Source organism: Falco biarmicus, chromosome 9 (genome assembly GCF_023638135.1).
Source record: "Falco biarmicus isolate bFalBia1 chromosome 9, bFalBia1.pri, whole genome shotgun sequence".
Classification (NCBI taxonomy): domain Eukaryota; kingdom Metazoa; phylum Chordata; class Aves; order Falconiformes; family Falconidae; genus Falco; species Falco biarmicus.
In genome coordinates this window covers 20,428,730-20,448,179 of record NC_079296.1, presented here as the reverse complement: position 1 = coordinate 20,448,179, position 19,450 = coordinate 20,428,730, and the positions used below count along the sequence as shown (strand labels likewise).

At 37.3% G+C, this 19,450-nt stretch overlaps 1 protein-coding gene across 2 annotated transcripts in view; it reads left to right on the top strand.

Annotated features, from left to right (window-relative positions):
• The window catches only part of ATRNL1 (attractin like 1), a 525,478-nt gene that overhangs the window by 281,112 nt on the left and 224,916 nt on the right, over window positions 1-19,450 (top strand). For both annotated transcript variants that reach the window (XM_056352650.1, XM_056352649.1), the window contains exon 26: window positions 13,122-13,200. In XM_056352650.1, coding sequence (XP_056208625.1) covers window positions 13,122-13,200 — 79 coding nt within the window. The remainder of the gene's footprint in view (window positions 1-13,121; window positions 13,201-19,450) is intronic.

Sequence of the window (19,450 nt, the reverse complement as noted above, 5' to 3'; positions counted from 1 at the left end):
CTGTGTTCTATTTATTCTATGCAGATTAATTTCAGTTTACGTTAGATTAAACCCCTTTGATTGTAAATCTTGTTTATTTGCTGCTTCAAAGAGGTGAAAGGAAGAACTGCTGAGAGTTAAAGATCACATCTAGAGCTTTATTGCGTAATATATTTCAGAGTCCTTTTAAATGGTTCACTTTAGTTTGATATTGTATTGGCAGAATGAAATGTGAATGTTGGTCTTCTGGATAGCGTCCTGATGTACACTAGATGCATTTTCGCTTTTTAGTTGTATATAAAGGCTGTGTGCATAATTGATCATTCATTCATACTCACTAGAGCAGCTTTTGATATGGCTTGTGGTATATTTAATATGAAAAGACAGCTTTATGTATATATACATGAATTATGTAGGTAGGAAAATATAAATATAAAAATGGATATGTGTGCCTTTTTACATTATGTAGTTATTTTTAATAATTATTTTATTTCATAAAGTTATTTAAACTCCCCTTACATTTACTGTAACATTTCAGTTCATGTACATAATGAAAAAAATCAATAATTTTTCTTATATTCATTTTCCTACAAATAACAAATTCCCGGTTCAAACACATTTCTTTCTTCCTTACCTTCAAGAAATATTTTGATGTTTCATTGCACAGCAAAGACCAATAAACTCAGGCTTTGTAGAGGCAGTTGTCAGAGATGATTTTAAACTGTTATTGGAGTTTATGCCTCAGGAGAGGAAGGATTATGTTGGTTTTGTACATTCAATATACATTAATAAATGATTTTACACGGATGTGGTAGCTGTTCTTACTAATAAACTAATATGTATTATACTGATATTTTATTGATGCTGCTAACTTTAAAATACAATTTGTATGAAATGCAGTTGATACCATCGATACTTCAGTCTCCCTGTTTTCAGTTATGCATTCAGAGCTTAAATTGTGAAGATTTATTAATGCCATTATTGAGGTTTTATTTATTATTTTATTTAATTTTGTTCTTTCTGCTCAACAAAATTATTTTGGTTACATTTCTAATAATAATTTTAAATGTGTTCCTCTGGGGACTTACAGCATGGTTTTGGCAGTATACTGTTTTTTTTAATTATTATTTAGGCTCACTTCCCTTTCATGTATTTCTTTCAGCTTCTGTGGAGCAGTCCAAATGTTCTGTGCCACACCAATATTCGGTGGTCCTGTGGAAAGCAGTCAGAAAGCTCCAGGGCACAGGGGTGCTATGTTAAGTTGCCCACAATGTTGATTTTGGTTTCTCTGCAACACTGCAGACTTCCACTGCCAAAACCAATCTTGAAACAGAAAGGCTGCTACCATTAAAAATACTTCCTACAGCCAATGGGCCACCTGAAGGCAATAAGCATCTTTTACTATAATAAATTTTCATTACTTCCAAAAACAGTTTGGAAAGATGCGAAAGAGCTGGAGCACTTCAGCCTGTGCATCTCATCCTTGGGTTGTAGTGTGTTGTATACACAGTCATGCACTGGGCTACTAAGTGTTGGTGCTTGGGTGGATCAGTCCATGAATACCTACTCCTGTTTTTTGTTGTTGTTATTTATATTACTGATTATCTAAGCAGTAAAACAATCCTGTTCTATAATTCCATTCTTCCATAATATCTACATAATTTTATTCTCATTTTATATATATAAAATATATATTACATTATATTTCACACAGGTATACTTACTTTTTTTTTTAATTAGTCGTAGTGTACATATTAAGCAGTCCAGGTAGCTGTGGTGCAAACTTCTTGGGTATTTTAGAAAACAGTGTCATGGGAAAATTCAGACTGCCTTGTGGAAGTAATAGTGAGCTTGGATCACACGTGTCGTTCCTTACTTTTCGACTGTTGTTTGGCTGGGCAGCTAGAGAAGGCCAGTTAATGAGAATTCCTCAAAAAAGAAAACGGGTACAAACTGTGCAACAGGATCCAGTTGCAGCAGATCGACAGTATCATCGCATGATCATAGTCAGGTTAGAGCTGTTCAGGAGCCACCTACAAGCTACTGCTACCCTTGTGGAGTTGGAGTAAATAGTTTGATTTGAGATTTCAGAGGATTGAGTGTGTAGCCATATAGGAGGTGACAGAATGAGTCCAGGCACTTTCCGGTGGTGCCCAGCGACAGGACAAGGGGCAACGAGCACAAACTGAAACACAAGAAGTTCTAGCTGAATATGAGGAAGAACTTCTTTACCTGGAGGCTGATGGAGCGCTGGCACAGCCTGCCCAGGGAGGCTGGGGAGTCTCCATCTCTGGAGACATTCAAAACCTGCCTGGACATGATCCTGTGCAACCTGCTCAAGGTGAGCCTGCTCTAGCCAGGGGTTGGGCTAGATGAGCTCCAGAGGTCCCTTCACACCTTGACTGTTCTGTGGTTTCTTGAAGGGGCTTTACTTTGAATACTTTCTAAGATATAGCTGGAACACAGGTCAGATGCTAAAATAAATGACCCCACACCCACCTGAGTACTACTGATTCAAAAATATTATATCAGGTTCTGAGATTTAAGCATTATCTGCCATTAAAAAGAAATATCTTTTGAGATTATTTGCTCATGTGTGAATGTGCCTCCTGCAGTGGCTGGTGTAGTGGTGCAGTTAAATTATATCTTTAAAGCTAGACTGCCTCTGAGATTTTAGTAGGGCTCTTTTCCTTAAAATGTTACAATATCCCTGTTTTCCAGGTATATTTCTTCATAACACCAGGGAATAAGATCCTTTCTGAGGAATCCCTTTACCATCTTTCTGCCATAGTCAATAACAGTCCCTCAAGACAGAAGGAAATTTTCATCTTCATATCCATCTCTTCTGTGGAAGATGAAATTCTGTAGAAAGATCTGCTACGCTGATCTGCCAAACTTCTCTTTCCTTCATAAAAACATCCAAACTCTCTGATTCTAATGTACAGAAAACTAGGAATTTATTATGTGGGAGTAGGGTCCCCCCTAGCCTGTTGTCTCTGAAAAGATTTCATTTATAAAGCTTGGGATTATCACTGATCAACATCTCATCTACCAGGGAAAAAGAATGTGTTGATGTACTTTCTGAACTGAATTTTGTTTAAGAGCCTGAGCACTCTATCCATTGCTCCGTCCCAGCCTTCCTCCTTCCTTTTATTTTATTCTAAGTGAGAATCAGTAGCAGTTACATCTGCTTCCAAGCAGAAGTATTCCGTTTGTGTGTGATTCTAAGAGGCAGATGTCATGAAAATAAGAACGGTAGCATTTTCCTACAGCAGGAACAGTAAATTCTTTAGATGTGGCCTCCTGTTCTCCTCAGTTAAAAGAACTGCTCTGATATTAGGTAGAAATCTTCACAAAGGTTTGATGTTTCCTGTTGTATAACTTGGGTCTGCATTGACGGTGCCTGGTAGGTGTTAGGCTGGCATCAAAGAACACTTTGTTGAAATGTAGAAATCTGAAATCATTGAAACCTTTTCCTTTGGTTTTCCTTTTTTTTTTTTTTTTTTTCTTTTCTTTTTCTTAATATATGTTAAATACTGAAATAAATAGAAAAGCACATACCATTTAACAGTTTATTTTAAATTCTGATCCCTATTATGTACAGTGCCAGCCTTTTCTCACCTTAGAATAATTATGTGTTAGTGTTTTCTATACCTGCAGAGCTGTTCATGGCAATTGCTGTGCTGTGTGAACCGCAGAAAAGGGTATACAGGTTTTCTATTGCCATCTTTAAGAAGTTTTGCATATATTAAAGAAAAATCCTTTCAATTGACTCTCTGTATATGAATGTATTTTTTAATTCATGAGCTAAGGTATTGCCATTATGCCCTTGTAATGTTTGTAAATCTTCATTGAAAACCTTGGTCAGTAATTTTATGAACTGCATCTCTGAGCAGATGCTGCTGCTGTTAATGAACCTTGACATGGTAAAACAAATCTAATGTGGATATCCTTTACAATGCATTTTTACCAAACACAGGGTTCTGCCTGGGAGAAGCAGATTAGTACAAGGCCACATATATATATATATACATGTGTGTATATATATATATGTATATATATATTTACTGCTATTCTTTTGTGGTTTTTTTATAAGGTTGATAGTTGTAGACATGAGAAGCAAATTTTAGGGGCAGTTATCAAATTTTAGGGGCAGTTATGTGACTTTCAGGAGATACTTCATGCAAGATTTATTTATGGTAATGTATGTATTTTCGGGACTGCATCCAGAAATAACATTTTTAATCACTGTCATCTGGATAAGAAGAATTATCCATGTAATTAGTTTCAAATGAACTTGAAAGGTGTTGCTTAACTTGTGTGAATTCAATTTGAGACACATGTAAATAAATTAAAATTTGCATTTAAATGATTTTTGGTAATATGTGAACTTTTAAATACCATTGTAGATAATTTACTTCATATTCAGGCAGTTCTTTTGCTTTACAGTCTGGAAAGCAAGAACCGAGGGCTTGAAGCTTTTGTATGGCTTTTGAATTAAAATTTTCACAATTCAGTTAAATTTCCCTTGGAGAATTATTTATTTTTTTTTGTGGAGAAACTATGGGGGGAAAGCTGGAGCTCAGGAGCTATTGCTTTGTTAAAACAACAGGGGCAGGAAAAATCTGACTCAGAATGGGAACTAGGCTGATGGGGAAAAAACCCTGCCGTATTTAGGTATGTGCAGCAATAAAATATATGTAGCTGAAGAGGGAAATGTTCCAGCCATTAGCTGCACGGCTCCAGAAGATGGAGTGTGGGGTGCAGCCAGTGCATGGAGGTGCTGGTGGCATTTCTTTCAGCTAGCAAGAGTAAGGGAAGGACATTCCCGAATCACCTAGATGGTAGGGCTGGCTTAGCAGGCAGTCTTTCACTGGATGCAGCAGCCAGTGCCCTCTTAGACCAGGAGACAAGCACTACTGGCTGGTACGTCTTAGCTCCACACGGTCAACCAAGATTTATTCCCCTGACCCCACACACCGCATTGCTACCGACTGGAAGCTACATGTCCCAGTCCATGACTAGCCAAGATGACTTTCCTCTAAGTCTTTTCCCAATTAATTTGGAACTGTAACATTTCCCAGGATCATTCAGAATTGCTAATTATTGAAATATTCCTGCTTATAACAGTGTTTGTAAAGCTGTGTGATTCAGAGCAATTTAATTAATCATTAAAACATGAAAAAAATTTATACTGCTCTCATACATATCAGACTCCTAATATTATGTTTACAATGCTTTGTACTTCAGCTAATCTTGCTGCAATCTTTGGAGCTGCTTGTCATGTGTATATTAGTTAACACAAGTAAGGATGGCTGAACCTAGCACATCATAATCATAAACACAATGCTCTTATCAAGTACAATGAGAGAAATCAATTGCTGTGACAGTAATTGCTATTCAAAGTCATGGTTTTAGGAAAATAATTGTTCAATTTTTATTTTAGAAGTGTGCTTGCTTTATAACATATCAATTAAAATGTGCTCTATTTGCCAATAGAAAGATAGTAAATAATATGTCAGAAAACATTTGTTAGAAAAACAGTATACGCGATCTCTTAGGAAACTTTTGCAACATTAATTAAAAAACACTAACGTAGACGTGAGGTGTTTTCTTTGCATGTGTCTACATCTAAAAGATTGTTGTCATCAGGTTGTTTTTTTTACTGAAGACTAGTATTTTTTGTTGGTGTTTAAAAATTCCATTGGTGTTATGAAGGAGAAACATTGTTAATACAGTGTAGGGTTGCTGTTAAGGTTGCTGTTTAGTGAAGCGTACATTTTTATGCTCTTGGAAAAGAAAGTGATATCAACAGGCAAGAGGTTTGTGGATCTGGAAGGATATTTAACTATTGCCTTACTCAGCACAGCAAGGTTCAAGTAATTAAGCAGTAGTTGCCTTGATGGGCCCGCTCTTATTTTCAAAAAAATACTCGGGAAAAGCTTTTAGAATATCTGTAAGTATACATGTGTGGGCAGTCAGTGAGACTGCTACGCATCTAAATAACTTTACGAAAGTAATCTTTGGGTGTTTCTGTCTCTATTAGTAAGCAGTGTGGACAAACAGATCGTCTGTTGAGCAAAATGGTGCCGAGGACCTGACATCCACACTACAGGCACCTTGTCAGCTTTTCACTTTGGACCAGCTTTAGTTTAGTTCTGCAGACTGACAGCCCCTTTGCATCTGGAGTGTGCACTGCACGTCTTCCAGGTCAGCTTCTGCATCATGAGCTCCAAAATTTCTCCACGGTATGATCTAAAGCACAACAGTGGTGAAAATCAGGGGATTCGTTCAGAAGCCTGTTCCAGATCCACGCTAAACCAGCAGTGCAGGCATTCCCCTAGGGGTTTAAGGATGTCTGCCACGTGCTGTTGGGCATGGTGACAGTATAACTGTGTCCGTGTGGTGCTGCAGTCCGGCTAGCAGACGGCTGGCGTTCTTGTGAGTTGGTGGAATGGTCTTGACAAACAGGTGTGCTGCTCCCAAGGTGGGCTTAACCGGGGTAGCCTGAGGGGTCTGCCCCATGTTCAGCTGTATGGTGCTGCTGTACTTCGTCCCCTTTTGTAAGACGAGTAAATGCGATGGGTCCTTGAAATAGAATCCCACACAATTATTAATTTTAATAGAATTAAAAGCATACTAGATTTAAGGTAAAGTGTTTACTTTCAACCAATATGGGAATCTTTACTGAATTATTATGCAAATTAGTGGCTCAAGTAAAATAATAGAAACAGCAATTATTCATGCCTGAATATTTACATACATTTTCAGACATTTTGATTTCTCTTTGCATGTTAAATAATAAAAGAATGAGAAAAGAAACAGCAAAGGATGGAACATTTTGTTTTGTTCTGTTTACCTTCCATTTACAATATTGATCCTTAAAATATTTATATGCAATTCATGAAACAGTTCTTTTTCCATCACTGTAAAAATAAGTAAATTGTTTCATTTTAACACAGGTACTCTTTTGTTATAATATATAACTTACAGGCATTAATATGTATTTAATAAAAAGGAATTCTATAGTGTGTTTGTAATGCAGTCATAGAGCTTAAGGCACAAATGTGTAATTGATTCATATTGTCCAACCATACTGACTGTTACATTTCACAAATTTCCCCCTGCGTTTATCCCTGTAATTTGAGTTTCTTTAAAGCTAATCTACAGCTTTCATTTTAATTTGCACGTACCAAGCAGCTGCACATCCACCAATTCCCTTTACGGCTGCTTTTCAGTCTGCCTCCTAAACACACACGAAGAAAATAGTTTCTCAGTTTCTCACTTTATAAAGTAAAACAAAAGTTTTGCTTAATATTGTGCGTGTTTAAGATAACAGACTGTTCTTCATTTAGAAAGATGAAATTCTTTATCACAAGTCCTTTTAAAAAGAGTAAAATTATCTTGTCAGAGGTATATTCGATATTTTTATGCTTAAGCACCCATCAGTAGACATTAATCTGACCAGTTTCTCCATAACACTTCCGATGTCATAGACTGAGCTTTTGGGGTCTCCATTAAGAGTAGCTGTTGTGGTTTTCTAACAGTGGCTACCTCTCACTCCTCAGCCAGGGCTGTGAATTGCACTAAATATATCTAAATACGACCTCTGAAAGTTAAAAATTTATCTGTAAATTGCAAAAAGTTACACAGGTTATAATTATTCCTTGCAGTTTTCCTTTTCTCTACTTCTCTTTGATACTATCCAAAGCCCTTCTGGGTAGATCGTCTGTCTAGCGTAGACCTTACTGCTACACCCTGTTCTCTTGCAGCCCTTCCTTGGCCAGTTTCCTCTGCTGCGTTGGACATAAACTACTTATGTTCAAGGCTTCCTCTTCAATTCATTCATTCACTAATTGTTAGTTGTCTCCTACTTAATACTAAGACGATAACCTTCAATTAGCCTGTAATACACACCACTGGTGATGAATTGCTTTTTTTCAAGCATACTTTTTAAGTGTTTCCTCCTAGTCTCTTCCACAGGGTTTGAAGAACAACTGTGCAAAACTATGCCGTTATCTTCTGGCAGATCATTTCTTTGTTCTGGAGACTACAAAATCCTGAAAACACTTGGGTGCCGTGGTTTCAAATGTGTCTTAGCATGATAATTGTCTTGTTGGGAAGGTTTACATTCATAAGTACAGAAGGTCATTCACGCTGGGTCAGCATTTCATAAGCCATCTGCATTGCAAAGGCATCTGTCTGTTTATTTGGATGTCATTCGGAGCCTCAGCTACGGAGTCAGAAATGGTGGACCTAAATCTATGACCATGTTGATGAGTCTGTGTAAGCACACTTATTTTTGGTACTCCCTGTTTATGCTCCTTCCATTTTTGTATCTTAGATTATCTGGTTCTTTTCAGCATAGTCAAATCTCCTTTTTTTAGTCTATGTAACATTATTTTATGATACAGTAAAATAAATCATAATGTCTGAGTTTAGTTCAAATGTGTCTGCTTCCAGCCATTGTTTCCTACCATGCATTTCTGTTCTAGATGACTGAGCCTTGGTATTTTTTCCCCATGGAAGCTTGTACACACTGTAGGGAAGTCTCCACTTGATCTTTTTGAAAAATGAAATGATTGAGCTTGTTAAATCACTGTCAATAAAAAAATTTCTCCAACCTTTGGATATTGTTTGTGATTCTTCTCTCTGTTCTTTCCAAGTTTCCAGCTCCTTTAAAAACATGCAATTATCAGAATTTCAGGAACAAGACTGATAGTATCTGTTTTGGCAAATAATTTGTAGTAAATTAATAAATTAACTTACCAAGTGCTGCTTACCACTGTGCACCTCAGTATTTAAGATTGTTTTAACCCTTTTTGTTTCAGCATCCCAGCAACAATTCTTACTGAGCTGGTCATTCACACTGTTCTCTAGATTATTTTTGAAATTGCTTCATTCCAAGAGGAATATATATTCTTTGCTCTGTCAATGAGGCCTGGTTTACTTGTCCTCATAAATACAACTTAGTCGTGATTGCACTTATAAATAAATACATAAATATTGATGGAATAGGTACAATTGACCAATTGGCAAGCTGTATGAATTCTTGTTACCATTAACCGTCTTTTTTTGTCGGTCTTTATATCATGCATGGACCTTTCAGCAATTATATATGAATCTTGTCAAAACCGACTACATCTGATACTCTAGGAACCTTGCAAACCCATCTAGACATTTTCTTTTCTGGTGTTGGTCCCATTCTGAAAAGTTGGATTTTAGCTGTCATTTGGCCAATTTCTAATTCACTACTTTTGCCCTGCACTGATCTCTGTTTTGCTATGCTATTTGTGGTTATGCTTTCATTTCTTACATCTGTCACAAGAAGGAGCTAAGAAGTATACTGAGAGACTGGAAAGCAACCATCTGTACTTGTCCTGCTGTTATACCATTTGCCGATGATGTTAATACCTTTATCATGTCTCAAATTCCTTATTATTTCAAAACTGAAAAGAGCTTATTTCTACTTCGATTCCATTCCCCTAGCCAAGATGACTCTACTCCTTTATAACCTTTAACTTCAACTTAGTGTTTTTGAGATAGGTGATGAGTGCTTCGAGATACAGACATACTATAGATTTATGCACTGGCATCCCAATGCTTCTGTTTTGTTCTTTATTCCTTTTCTAATCTCTCCTAACATCCTCTTTGCTGTTTTGACTGCCACTAAACATTCAGTTGATATGTTCAAAGAACTATTTGCAATGACTTCAAGACTGTTTTCTTGAGTGGTAATTGCTAATTTAGAAGCTATCATCGTGTATTTGTAGCTAGAGAGGTTGGTGGTTTGTTTTTTTCCTTGTGCACATTGCTTTCAGTTCATTGGCAATTTCATTTTCTTGTTTTACTGCCAAGTCACTCAATATTGTGAGATCCTTTGCAGTCAGCTTTAATTTTTATTGCCCTAAATAAACCAAGACTATTATCTTACCACAGCCTGGAACCAGGTTAGTTTGACAAAATCTATTTTCTCTGTGTGTCTTCTCTTCGTTAACATGAATTTTGATATCTTTTTTTCCTTCTGATTATTTATATTGAACAAAACAGCAAAGAAAGTAAAATTTTTCATGTTTACTTGCCAAGAAAAGATGATACAAAAGTGTTAAGTAAACATTTCACATTATCAATGCTGTAATTTCCAATGATTTATATGATTTTATAAGTGTGTCTTTGAAACACTCATTTCTGATTTTGACTTTGCACATAAACTAAGTGATGTTCTGACTGATGACAGGAAAGTTCAATGTGTGACCTAGTTCCATTAATGTACAGAGCACAGAAGCAATTTGTCTGAAGTTTTTCAGCCAGAAATCTCAAGGTTTTTTTCTTTCACTAGCTAAAGAGGATTGTTCAACAAGTTAATAAATATGAAAGACAGAATTTTCTAAGGAAAGAGATTCAGTTTCTGGTCATAAGGAAGCAGCCTTAGAGTGCAAGACTTTCTCAGTTCCTTGTGACCAGCTCCCTTGAAAATATGAATCTTTTTCAAATTCCAGGAGCTTTGAGTTCATAACTTTAAGCAGAGCTGCTGATGTGTCCCTAATTTAGTTTTTTTGAAAGGACTGTACAGGAGAAGAAGAGTAAATGAGATGGCTTACCCTTACTTCATGCACAGCGTGCTAATTTATAGCAATGTGTCAGTACCCTGATGTTACCCCTCAGCATCTGTTGCAGTTGCAGCTAGGCAGTGCAGTATACAGTAGGGAAAACACTTCTGGGAAATAGTATTTGTAAGCAACTGTTGGTTTAAAAGTCTTAAAAGATGCTGCTGTAAAAACTCGATTTATTCTGGTGGTCAGTGGGATTTTTTTGTTCTGCTTTTCCCTAGACACCAAATATAAATTCACAGTCAACTTCTACTTGCTTTCAAAGGCAACTGAAGAGAGGGAGACAGCTAAAGATGAATTTTAAAAAGTTAAATCGGTGCATCAACTGAAGCAATGCATTAAACAAAATGGTGAACTTTCTCTGATGATCAGTTTCTGTCATAACATTCTTTGTGCCACTTAGATATTTTGTTGTAAAAAAACTCTTAAGAGAAACTCTTCTGGTAAGAAATACTGTTAATAAAATGGTGTATCAATTAAAATGTTCTTGCTCATTAGTTCCTTTCCTACACATGTAGAAAGATGATTTATGCTGAGATTCATGAAAGCATAAGGTTGAGATTCCTCTTCTGAATTCCCCAAGGTTCTCGAACCAGCATTTGCTCTCTCACATCCTTTTATTGCAGATCATTGACTCTTTCAACAATTTTCTATTGGCAGAATGGTTCTTAGATATGCTGAACTGTTCTGATCCATCGATCCGAACCAATCAAAATTCCAAGTCCCTTTGTTTTTTAAATGCTCTGTGCCAGGAACCAATAAAAGCTCAACACAATATTTAAAAGCGGAGAGGGAGAATATTATCTTCCTTTGCATAAAAATCCCTAAGCCCCAAAGAGCATTAAAAGACTGCTAAAAAAATGCTGGTAATTGACAGTGGCTGTTAAGAGGAAAGTCAAACTTTGTATCTAGAAACAGATCCTTTAACCATTTTTTCCTTTTCAGAACAATTAGCCTTCTTGGAGCTGAACAGACAGAATTAAGTCTCTTAAGTAAAAAAACCCTAAGCGGATAATTTTAATTGAGCATTCTATGCCCAAACCACTTTATCTGTTCCCCTTTCAAACTTGGCCTCACTCTGGCAGGCTTTCTCAAGGGTGTTGAAAGAAGAAATTGATAAAAAAGGATTTTGAAAGCTCACAGTGAAAAGTGTTTTAAGTGAATAAAATGCTGATAAAAAGCCATATTGATTTGTATTACTTTAACCATGAAAGAAAATTGTGTTATGGAGACTGACTTTTAAACATGCTCAGGGCAATGGTACTTTTTTTTATCAAATATTCAGTGGTACGACTGCTTCTGTTGCTTGCAGACCAAGGAACGAATTTGGTGCTTTAATTCTATTACCTTGATAGCGATATTAAACTATAGTTGCCATAAACAGTTTCTAATGTCTCTATATTATGGTTAAATAATGAATCCCATGAGCTGTTACTTCTGGAGATGTATCTTCTAGGTCATATTTTCAGTTCTGTTTACAGCATGGTATAGGGAAACATTGGTGTTACTGCATGGATAATGATTATATTTTGTATTTATGCGCAGTACTTCTCTGAACTATACTACTTCAGTGAATTCTTTGCATTTCCCATATTAGTTAAAGAATACATTTTGAAGCTTGTTAGTATAAAAAAAAAAATAATGGATAGCTGGTATAATTCAGGAGTTACAGGAGTATTCATTGAGAACATCATGTACAGCAGATGCGCTAACATGTCTGAAAGGTCTTCACACAGCTAGAAATTCCAGATACTTTTACAAAAAACTGTCTAACAAATGAAAAGATCTTCTGACTGCTTACATTAGGTGTTAACTTTAGAAGCCTTTTGTCAAGTATCCAGAAATCCACTAAAAGAGGTTGAGAGTTCAAGATCTACAAAAATCCTTTAAAGACTAAATGTTACAGGTAAAAGAATATTGAAGCAAGTGAGAAGGCATATGCTGATTGTGGACTGCAGAAGTTTAATAATTTTGATATTTTTAGTTCTTCTGTTGTGCCTTTGGGATGTTTTCCCTGGGCAATTCACCTTAGAAATGCTCAATTTGATAAAACAGACCTATTGTAATGTGAAACATGGTTCCTCAAACTAATTATACTCCCTGCATACTTATCATTCCTGCATCCCAAGAAATTATTCAGAATTCACAAACTGAGAGAAGTGTAAATTGGTATCATTTTTTGCTATAGTTCACCCTTTTTTTCCGTCTGCTAAATGTGGAACATGCAGTGCATATTTGCTGAGACTGTTGCGGGTATTTGGATGGTTGTAACGGTGCTTATCCTATGGTAATGGAGACAGTAATAGCATTTTATGGAGACCACCACAGCATCAGAGGTGTGCATTGTCTTTTGACTCTGAACTTGGATGGTTGACTGTTGTTTGTCATACTGGTAAAGTTTAGTTTTGCTCTATTTTTGTGGAATTTTTTCCCCACACTTACATGTATTATTGTTACCTTCGATACCCTAAAAACATAAGCTTTTTCAGACCATTATGTTACAATGATTTTTTTTTTCTTTTATAATTGCAGTTGTTTCTTATCCTTACTGCTGGTGGCCGCTGTCGTTTGGAAAATCAAACAAACCTGTTGGGCTTCTCGACGGAGAGAGGTATCAAAAACTTTAAGATTATTGTAATAGCTTTATCTTTTGGCATTAATTGAGAGCTTCCATGAATAATTGCACCTCCACTTTCTCCTGCATACACAATTTAAACATCCCTCTAAACATTTATTATTTTTTGTTTTTACCCTGGACTTTTTATGCTGAAGAAAACTTTGTTTCTTCCTCCTGTCAAAAATTAAAGGAATTGCAGCATTAAGTTGCAGAAAGCAAATTTCCTTTATGGTAGAATATTTAGAATAGAACAGAATACTTCAGTTGGGAGAGACCTAAAAGGATCGTCTAGCCTGACCACTTCAAGGCTGACCAAAAGCTAAAGCATGTTATTAGTGCTTCCTAGTGTCAAGTCTGAACCGCCCCTGACGCAGCTTTGAACCGTTCCCAGGTGTCCTATCACTGGGTACCAGGGAGAAGAGATCAGCATGTCTGTCTCCACTTCCCTCCTCAGGAAGCTGTAGAGAGCAATGAGGTCACCCCTCAGGCTCCTTTTCTCCAAAGCAGACAAACTCAAAGTCCTTAGCTACTTCTCACAGGACATTCCTTCCAGCCCTTTCACCAGTTTTATTGCCCTTCTCTGGACACATTCAAGTACCTCAACATCCTTTTGAAATCATGGGGCATAAAGCTGCACACGATACTTAAGGTGAGGCTGCAGCAGTGCTAAATACAGAGGCATAATCACATCTTTTCTCTGGCTGGTTATGCTGTTTAATGCATCCCAGTACTCTCAATAGTTTCAAAATAGTAGTGCAAAAACGTTGGTAAGTTGGGTGAACACAGAGAATCATAGTATAGCATCTCAGACTTTCTAGGAAGCTATTTGATGCCGTGACTTAGGCTGTGTTGTTATCAGCAGTCATCGGAACATAGAGTAGGAGACAACACTCTGCAAAGAGCTTATACTTTTTCCTTTTTTTATTCTTTTTTATATTTGTGATATTTTTTTATTCTAAGCAAAATTATCTATTAATATCAGTAGTTCTGACATTAAAACCGTGGCACAATTGAAGCTCTTCAACAAATATAAGTACAGTCACCTTATTCTGTAGTTGTCTAAATCGTTATAGCTGTGTTGGAAAATTTGGCCCAAATATTTGTTCTTACCTATTTAATAAAATATTAAACTTAGATGAGATTAAATTTAGGTTACGTATACTGCTACATGTGTATAGCATAATTCAGGTGATGTATACTGATAGTTGGCATATTTCATTTTGTTCTAATGAGTAAGATGTATAAATTTTAGACAGTGATTTATTATTCCCGCCCCCACCCCCCCCCCACCCCCCCCCTTGAAGCTTCTAATCTTGATAATTTTTGGAAACAGAACTTCCTTAATGGTACTGTAATCTAGATTTTTTAAAAAAATAAACCAATTCTCTAAGTAAATAATTGTTCTTAGTATACTGGCACTATAAATGTTTAAACAACTTTTTTTTTTTTTTTTTTTTTTTTTACTGTAGACCTACAGTGAATTTATATATTCTTTAAAAGTGCCAGGTAACTAGCACTTACAATTTTCCTTCACTGAAATGATAATGTACTAATTCCCAGGTTTAGCTTTGAACTGGTCGTACAAAGAAAAATGTATATTATTGTAGTTATTTCATTTAGGTATTTTTTTTATTCAGGTGAGTATTGTTAAGCATATTCTTCTTCTAACAGTAAGTGTTAATATATTTGTTATTACTTACAAAATACAGATAAAAGTTACTTTAAATTACAGTATTCTATTCAGTTCAGTAATACTCCGTTTGAATCTCTCAATACTTAACTCACTAATAGTTCTGTGCAAAATTGTACTGTGATGGAATGCAGCAACTCCTTGATTTCATTTTTCATGGTGATAAGGTTGTTTTTTTGACTTGAACATACAAGTTTATGGATCAATGGGGTCTAGTCTGTTTTCCATGGTTACTCTGCTGGATGTAGTATTTTTAGTGTAGTGTGTAGGCATTATTCTGTAATGAACACGTTCTGATGCAAGAAGTTTTCCAAGTTTTATTTTCCTAATCTCATCAAAAGTATTTCTAAGACTGTACGAAAGTTCATGTAAGATGACTGATAAATACAACATAAATATAAATCAGCTTCTTTGGAGGAGCAAAATAGAAATAAATACTTGGCAACTGGATTAAAACTCTCAGGGCCATGCTTCAGTTCTGATACTTGGTTTTCCTTGAACTTAACTAGAGAAACACAGTTGTCTATCATTCAGAAATGTTCCTTGTTTCATTTGGAAATTACATGAGTATGTATTTCTTCCTAATTAAAACGGGGTGTGAAACAGTACCTGGAGTTGGTAGCATTATGACTTGTAAATGTTTAAGCAAATCTCCTTTATTTTCAATCTGCTATTGCACATAAGCAGCAGTTCATGCCAAATACAAGTTTTTGATAACAGTCCATGTAATATTTTCATTTTGTCTAGATCAGATAACTTGGTTTTATAGGTAGTATATTTTGTAAGGTTTTGGAATGATGTTTTACAAATAAATTGTATGAATAACATACAAGTAGAAGGCAATTGTTGAAAAGAATTCTGAAGTACCTACTTTTAAAGGCTGCCCGTTTAGCAGATGAACTTTCCATCTCTTTCATCATTCTGGAAAGACAGGAATGTTTGACTCTTTAGATGTTACCTTCAATATGGACACAAACTACAGAGATAACTGAAATATAAGAAGAACACAAATCTGAAAAAGCATGCTATTAATAGCTATGCATCCATTTATTGTTCATTCCAGTCTGTTTTCCCCTAGAGGAGGAGAAACTTAACTATCCAGTTCTTGTGATCTTTTAGTAATGAATTTTATCAGGCTGTTGAGGTAAGCAAATAATTTTTTGAAGTTTTTGTAGACTTCTACGTGTAGCTGAAACTTCCAAACTTTCTCCTTTTTTGCCTTCTGACTTTAGTGCTTGGCTAAATTGGGTCATTATTGATTCCAGATTGAATCTCAGTTTTTGAGATTGTCTCAATTTTCCCATAAATTCAGAATTTTTCTCTCCAGTTTCTTTCCTAATTTGTTACTCATTGAGCAAATATTTGCTTTGTGCTGCTCAGAGCACTGCCCAAATCTCACTGAGCAGTTCATTTGAACTTAGACTTTATTAAATGTATATGTAAGAACTATTATAAATATATATGAAAATAAATAAACTGTACCTTCCAAAAAACTTTAACTAATGTTTTTCAACACTGAATTTCACTTCCCTTTTCCCATGTCTATTGGTCTTTCAATTTAATTAGTTGAAATCATTTTCCCTAAGCCAAGTCCTTGAGTTTTTGTAATTATTTTTACTCATAACAAAATTTTGGTTCTCATCTTTTTCCTACTCACATTGCTGCCACTTAAGACATACTTTATCTAAGGCTTTTTGAACATCTCTATTTATACTTTAACTCCTGGCTGAGCTTCTCTTCTTCTTTCCTGCCTTTTAAAAGGGCAAAACCTGGCAGATAGACTCTCAAATTATACCATAAAAATTATTCACCTTCTTCATTGAAAGAAAATAGGAGGTATCATTCTTTTATTTCATAGTTCCAAAAAGATCAATGAAACTTTGAGCAGGGGAACATGAGCAACCTCCTACCTGGCATCCCTTCCTTGACACCTTCCCCCACCCATCCCTCCCGTGGATCTGTGACATTTAAAAAAAAAAAAATTATGAAAGGCTAAAGTAAGATAGCGAAATATTGCTCGTCAGAGAGAGTTTGATTTTTGAAAGGAATAATACAGAATATGATGAGATGATTTCCGAAGCATTATTCTTATGGCACTACCTTTCTTAAGAAACAAACCATAAGGAATTGGGAATGTTCTCATGGGTACCAAACCATAAATTCCTACTTACAGAGCAGGATCACGTTTACAGGTAAGCATAGAAATTCATGTAGGAGTACACAAAAGGCAAGATATATTTGTTTGTCAAATAAGTTAAAGGAGTTCCTGGTATTACAAAGTTGAGGAGCAGCAAAGCATTTTTAGAAGAGTCTTACACTACATAAAAAGATCAGATATGTTCTCTAGGTTTTAATCTCTCATCCTTCTTTTTCCTCCAAAGACTCACAAATCTTTCTACCAGTACCATTCTTGGTGAAGTTTTGCTTGTTAGTTCACTGGATGAAAAACTGAGAGCTGTCATTTTCTCCCAAAAGATTTGTTAGGCCTCTTGCATTTTATACCCAGAATTCACCCAAAAGCCCATCCATGAAGTTTCAATCTGGCTCGGTTTTCCTTCTTTATACAAAAAAAGATATATCACCCAGATTTACTAAATAAGAAAACTGAAGAGAATATTATTTGTTGTCTCTGCATGTTTCATATCTAAAGAATTCATTCAATCTTCAGTTGAGTATATGTACAAGAGAATCTGTTCATAGATCATTTTACTGAGAAGTTTGATGGGTTACCTGCCAGTTTTCTACTGCCTCGACAGTTTTGTCTCATGAACTTCTGATTGAAAGGCACCACACTGCAGATAAAATTTGCATCCAAATGATCTCATGTTAATAGTGTGTTGAACTTTTTTGTTGCTGGCAAGATTACACTGAGGTCACTAACAAACTCATACAGATCAGATTAGAAAACACACAGTTTCTAGTTGAGGGATTTTAGCAAAGTATTCATCCTCCATAAGGTAAAGCAGTTGCTACTCAGATACCCTTTGTACTATTCATTTGGCTGGATGTTTTAAAGAATTGTTACCTTTAATCCAAAAGCCTGTGATCATTGATGTGCACACAGGCGTACTCTTCTCCCCACACACAGATGCACACAGAATGCATTCATGTGCCGGTGTGCCGTGTGTCATTATACTGAATCATAGAATAGTTTGGGGTGGAAGGGGCCTTTAAAAGTCATCTAGTCCACCCCCCCTGCAATGAGCAGGGACATCTTCAACCAGATCAGGTTGCTCAGAGCTTGGTCCAGCCTGACCCTGATTGTGTCCATGGACAGGGCATCTGCCACTCTCTGGGCAACCTGTGCCAGTGTTCTGCCACTCTCATCATAAAAAACCTTCTTCCTTATATCTAGTCTGAAATATACATTTGTGTATATTGGATCAGTCAGTTAAAATGCGGTTTTACATCTTGTCTTATGAAAATCTTTTTTTTTTTTTTATGTTTTATTATAATTACACACTAGAAAGAGCTTACAGATCTTACAAAAGATGACTTAGAATCTCATTTCCTCACGTAAGCCACTATAAGTCTGGAGCAATGAGGAAGTAACGCATGACTGTACATTGATGAAAAAAAGTTTGAAAGCATGGTCGAGGCCTCTAGCCAATGGGGTTCCCCAGGGGTCAGCACTGGGTCCAGTCCTGTTCATCGTATTCGTTAATGACCTGGATGAAGGGACAGAGGCACCCTTAGCAAGTCTGCTGGTGATACAAAATTGGAAGGAGGGGCTGATACACCAGGAGGCTGCGCTGCCATCCAGCAAGACCTGGGCAGGCTGGAGAGCTGGGCAGAGAGGAACCTGATGAAGTTCCACAGAGACCAGTGTAGGGTCCTGCCCCTGGGGAGGGACAGCCCCAGGCACCAGCACAGGCTGGGGCTGGCCTGCTGGGGGGCAGCTCTGCGGGGACGGGACTGGGGGTTCTGGGGGCAGCAAGTCGCCCGTGAGCCAGCAGTGGCCCTGTGGCCAAGGAGGCCAGTGGGACCCTGGGGGGCATGAGGAAGAACATGGCCAGCAGGTGGAGGGAGGTGATCCTCCCCCTCTGCTCTGCCCTGCTGAGGCCGCCCCTGGAGTGCCGTGGCCGGTGCTGGGCTCCCCAGTTCGGGAGAGACGGGGACCTGCTGGGGAGGGGCCAGCGGAGGGTACCAAGATGGTGAGGGGACTGGAGCATCCCCCGTATGAGGAAAAGCTGAGGGGCTGGGGCTGCTTAGCCTGGAGAAGAGAAGGCTGAGGGGAGCTCGTCGATGCCTACAAACATCTCAAGGGCGAGTGCCAAGAGGACGGGGCCAGGCTCCTTTCAGTGGTGCCCAGTGACGGGACAAGGGGCACAGACTGCAGCACAAGAAGTTCCTGTTGAATATGAGGAACAACTTTACGTGGAGGGTGACGGAGCACTGGCACAGGCTGCCCAGAGAGGCTGCGGGGTCTCCTCTGGAGACATTCAAAACCCGCCTGGACACGACTCTGTGCAACCTGCTCAAGGTGAGCCTGCTCTAGCTGAGGGTTGGAGTAGATGAGCTCCAGAGGTGCCTTCTAACCCCAGCCACTCTGTG